This window comes from Mesitornis unicolor, unplaced genomic scaffold, assembly GCF_000695765.1.
Source record: "Mesitornis unicolor isolate BGI_N332 unplaced genomic scaffold, ASM69576v1 scaffold32812, whole genome shotgun sequence".
Taxonomy (NCBI): domain Eukaryota; kingdom Metazoa; phylum Chordata; class Aves; order Mesitornithiformes; family Mesitornithidae; genus Mesitornis; species Mesitornis unicolor.
Genome location: NW_010171761.1, coordinates 2,724 through 7,707, shown reverse-complemented (window position 1 = coordinate 7,707; position 4,984 = coordinate 2,724). Strand labels below are relative to the sequence as shown.

At 52.3% G+C, this 4,984-nt stretch overlaps 1 protein-coding gene across 1 annotated transcript in view; it reads right to left on the bottom strand.

The window, feature by feature from the left end:
* Nucleotides 1–605: 605 nt before the first annotated feature.
* SLC4A5 (solute carrier family 4 (sodium bicarbonate cotransporter), member 5) overlaps nucleotides 606–4,984 on the bottom strand; it is a gene marked incomplete at both ends in the record, with an annotated part of 7,096 nt that continues 2,717 nt past the window's right edge. Inside the window, 9 exons of the mRNA XM_010180145.1 lie at nucleotides 606–877; nucleotides 993–1,126; nucleotides 1,379–1,553; nucleotides 1,835–1,978; nucleotides 2,349–2,503; nucleotides 2,680–2,767; nucleotides 2,849–3,006; nucleotides 4,569–4,624; nucleotides 4,960–4,981. Coding sequence (XP_010178447.1) covers nucleotides 606–877; nucleotides 993–1,126; nucleotides 1,379–1,553; nucleotides 1,835–1,978; nucleotides 2,349–2,503; nucleotides 2,680–2,767; nucleotides 2,849–3,006; nucleotides 4,569–4,624; nucleotides 4,960–4,981 — 1,204 coding nt within the window. The remainder of the gene's footprint in view (nucleotides 878–992; nucleotides 1,127–1,378; nucleotides 1,554–1,834; nucleotides 1,979–2,348; nucleotides 2,504–2,679; nucleotides 2,768–2,848; nucleotides 3,007–4,568; nucleotides 4,625–4,959; nucleotides 4,982–4,984) is intronic.

Sequence of the window (4,984 nt, the reverse complement as noted above, 5' to 3'; positions counted from 1 at the left end):
ATCTCTGCTCCTGTCCAGGCGGCTGTGGGAGCTTCCAAGGTGCACGGTTCGGACTGGGGACCATCGGGAAGGTCTATCCAAGAGCAAAACGAAGGGAGCCACCAAAAAACCACCTGCTCAGGGCCTGATGGCCTCTCCTTTTGAAAAGGAGGAAGAAAGAGGAGAAAAAAGCAGACCAAGGAGGTTTCCACACCCAACTGGGACATCCCAGGGTGTCCTGGGCAATGGAGAGGACAAAACCAGTGTATTTTCTGGAGAATAAGTTTCCATCGGTAGCAGGTTGGAATTAATGATTTAAAATGTCTTTTTATCCATATTTCCTTGTTATCCATCCAGGTTTGGCCGCTCCAGGCTGAGACAGAAGCTCTCCAGCTCTGTTCACCACGTCCTGACAAGCACCGAAGCGCTCATCCATGGGGGACAAGGCTTCCAGCTTGTCCAAAATCCTCCTCAGAGGAGGAGGCCGAGGTCTCTCCACCCCACGCTGACCGTGTAGCTGCCTCCTTCCACGTCCTCGGCTAGCAATCCGATGGGATTTATCCATGGTGGGACCCCCCCATCCCCTTCATCTTCCCCATCCGCCGCCGAAAAAGCTGTGTACTCACCTGGGTCGGGAGCGATGCACTCGCACTTGTACATGGTGACGTAGTCCGGCTTGAAGTCCGAATTGATGGGGTAGTACTTGAAAGCGCCGATCATCTTCTTGATGGCATCGTAGATGAAGATGAAGCTGATGAGGGTGGAGAAGCCTTCCTCCGTGAAGCGGGTGATGTACTTTATAATGAAGCTGGCGTCGGTGGCCACCAGGATAAGGCACTGTAGGGCAGAGTGCAGGCCGATCCAGAGGCGAAACTCCATGTAGTCGATGCCGTTGCCTCTGAAATTGGGGACAAGGCGAGAATGGTTCTGTTACAGACCACCATGGGCTGGAGGACAGCTCCCATCCCGGTATGGATGGGTCCTGGTTATCCCTGGCATTGCCCAGCACCTACTTGCTGAAGTCAAAGAGCAGCTTCTCGAAGATGAGGATGGGGCCGGTGCTGCTGAGGATGATGAGGGGCTGCCCGGCGAAGAGGCAAAACATGGAGCCCGCCATGGCCGTGCCGAGGAAGCTCTCCATGACGCCCTGGGAGTGGATCAAACCCAACGTTACGGTGATGCTGTGCCGCATTACATCCCCACAGACACCCCGGGCGGAGATGGGAATCAAGGACCTCTGCTTGGACCCATATAGATGGTTGGGACCATGTCATCTTGCTGCTGGCATTGACATTGAGATGGGTTTTCTATCTTCAGCATTAAAGCGTGGCATGACATAAGGGGGACCCATCTTGACCCATCCCATCCCATCCCAGTGTCCCCCCTCCTTGGACTGAACCTGGTAGTTGTCCGTAGCGTCCCCAAGCAAGCCCCCAAAGGTGATGGCGTTGGTGATGCAGCCCAGGTAGATGAACAAGATGGCAGAGATGGACTGGATATGAAAGCCTTCATAGAAGTCACTGGGGAACCAGGGCAGCTTCCTCTTGATATCCAAATAGAGGCCACCACAAAACCTGGGGAGACACCACCAAGATCCAGATGCAAAATACCACCGAAATAAATACGGTGCTGCACAAAAGCCTGTGGCCAAAAGGAATCACAGAATCACTGAGGTTGAAGAGACCTCTAAGATCATCAAGCCCAGCTGTCAACCCGACACCACCATGGCCACTAAACCATGTCCTGAAGTGCCACATCCATGGATCTCACCCCTCCGTGCCCCAGGATACCCTGGGGTGAGTCAGCAGGAGATGCTGATGGGTAGAAGTCCTGTGAGTGGTGGGGTGCTGCTCACCTGCCGGTCCACGCGAGCTCCTCCCCGATTTCGTGAGCTTCAGGCATCTCCCCATCATCGCTGCCTCCGCCGCCGCCCCCAGCACCCGCCCCGCCGGCCGCACCGTTCATCTGCCCCACTTCATTCAGCGAGAAAACCGATTTCCTGTGGAAAAATCACCACTGGTGTCAGCCACGGTGCCTGCCCCGCCAAGCTGGTCCTGCTGCAGGGACCATGGCCAAGGCCATGGTGTAGCTCTCCACTTGCACAAGAGCTTGAGTTTTGGGGTGAATTTGGAAAGCTCAAGACATGGATTTGCTCAGCAAATAGAGGGGTAATGCAGATTTGACAGAGTGGAAATGGCTCTGAGCTGATTTGAGGGCAAAACTGTTAAAAAGAGTTGCATTTCTGGAAAATCTGCAGAGATTCTTGCTAGGGATGAAGGCAAGGAAAGCTGCTGTCCTCCTTTAGCCTCTCCAAATTAGGAGATGGGGATGGCCACAGGGTTGGGACCAGCCCCACATCTCCCACCCACCTCTTCTCAGCCGAGGGCACTTTTTTGGGTGGCTCAATCCTAATGTTGGGGTCCCACTCGCCGGGCGGCAGGACTATAACTTCATCCAAAAACTCATCTATGCCGGCAATCAGGTCTTCTCTGTCCCGGGCTTTGTAGGCAATGTCACTGAAGAGCTGGGGGTCGAGAGAGGAGAGCGGTCAGCCTGGGCACAGCACCCAGAATGACCATGTCCCATGTTGTTATGGGATTTTAAAGCTCATTTATTTGGGCAATAGGGTAAAAATCGCTTTTCTTTAATTGGCTTTGAGCAAGGAGGTTCCTGGTGATGCCGGGTGTTGCATCTACTCACATCATCCACCATGAGCGTCGCGATGGCTCTGCCGATCTCGTTGTAGGATTTGGCTTTTCCCGCGGGACCAAGGAGAATAAAGAGGAACCTGGGAAGGGAAAGACACCGTTTTGGCAAGCTTGGACCATTGGCATCCGTGGGGTGAGACCACTCGGGGCTTCGGGCTCACCTGGTGGGGACTGGCACCTCGGTCACCCCTCCCAGCATCGTGGCCTGGAGGAGCCGCACAAAAGCCACGAAGGGCTTCTCCAAGAACTCCACCTCTCCCACCAGCACGTTGGAGGCCTCTGCGTCCTTGGGGATCTTCTTGATGAACTTGTTCTTCAGCTGTTGGAAAGATGAGAGCAGGGAAGGGAGCAGCTGCCGAAATTTGGCTTTTCCCCCTCTCTTTTTCACTCCCTGAACGCAAAAGCTGAAGGTGCAGGTTCAGACCTCTGGATCTGATGGTCCTGGAACTCTCAGAGATGGAGATTCAAGAGCCACATCCAAGAACAAACCAGCAAGAATTCATAAAGCTGAATTTCTCTGTTATTTGAAACCATCACTAAGCCCAAAATTCACTTGAAACCACACGCTTGGGCAAACGCAACGTGCAATTGGGTGCTTTGCTGCTCCAGGGTCTACGCAAAGCCCTGGCAATAACCCCCTTCAGAAAATCCAAAAAATACAGGTCCTGGAGCAAGCCAAGATGCGTTTTTGCATGTTTGCAGCCCTGGGCTCCCCCAAACCCCTATAAAATTCAGAAACGCCGCTTGGCGCCATGTTTTTGTGGCTCGTTCCCTCTCCAGCCTCATCCTTGGAGCAGGAACAAAATAATGGGAGCAGGAAACCTCGCTCATGGATTTCTTCCCTGGGTCTCGTCTCCCCTGCAGCTCTTTCATTATTAGTCTAAAAGGGTTCAATACCGACGCAGGCGGGGAGTTGTTATAATCTATACGCCAGCATGAGGGGAGGCATGTGAGCGGGCAGCAAGCTCTCCCCTTTCTAATCTTTTAAACCCAAATGGAAAAAAAAATTAATAATAATAAAGCAACTCCTCCAACTTGGAATAAAAGCAAGAGCAGGAGTTAACAGGGAGCACTAAGCTTAGGGTAACACTTAAAAAGTCCCTTTGTAGTGGGTCTAATAGGGCGATTAAACCTAAATACTTTGCATATTTTGGGATTAACCCTCCGCACCCCACTGCTGGAGGCTGATATTTGGGGTTCGCTAGCAGGCAGTTGCCTTGCTTTATGGCAGCACTAATTTGGGGGGGTGTCCTGGAGACCTTCTTGCCTCCCTGGTATCGTGGTATCCCTATCCCATAGCTCCCAGCAGCACCCAAATTTCCATCCATGGCTTTCCCCTAAGGACACCCCTGTCATCCCATAGCATCCCCTACAAACCCACGTTGCTTTAATTTTCCCTTTTATGGAAAAGCCCATGGGATCTTGGCTGAGCTTTGCATTAAGAAACCCACATCCATCACGCGGCAAATGGAGAGGAAAATGGACCAAGCCTCTGTATTCTCATTTATCTGAAGATCTGGATTTCCCCCCTCACCCAGCCAAGCAAAGGCTCTTTTAGGATGCCCCCTGATCTTCTAAGCATCTTTCACCTCCTACCTAAAAATTTTAAGGACTTTTTTCTCCACCCTACACCAGCATCCTCGCGTGTCCCTAGTCCTGTGTTCAACATGCAAGCACAGGTATTAATTCTGGGCCAGCTTCCCTGTGAGTTAAGCAGCGATCAATATGTCGATTAATCCCCCTAATTAGGAATTGGTGCGGTTATCGACCGAGCGAAGCCACACAGGGCTCACATGGACCTTAACAACCAATGAGCCCCGTCGTGGGTGGCGTGGGAGATGCTCCTCGCAGCAATGCACGCGTGTTTTTGGGGACGATTACCTGGTCGGTGCTCGGCGTGTCCGAAATGTCGTTCATGCTCCGGCTCTGCGCGTGACCTGGTGGAGAGAAGAGGGAGAAGGTGAGAAAACCTCCCCGTGATGCGCAGCCCGATTTCAGCCCCACGTGCAAGGAGAAAATGTGGCGGGAGGACTTCAGCTCAAACAGAAAAAGCCTTATTTATTACAGCTGGGCTTGGAAATAAGTTACAATGAGACGAAAACCCCAAAATATGAGTTTTACTGATATTAGTCATGCTGTGGTTACACAAACCACGTCTCATTTCTGGCTGTGGTGGGATCTCCTTCTCATTGCAACATCCCATTCTCATTTGCAACTTGACTGTATTATTTTTCGGACCGTTTCTGCCTCCCCGGTGCCCTCCCCGGCTTACGCAGGCGGCCGTAGCTCGCGCTCTG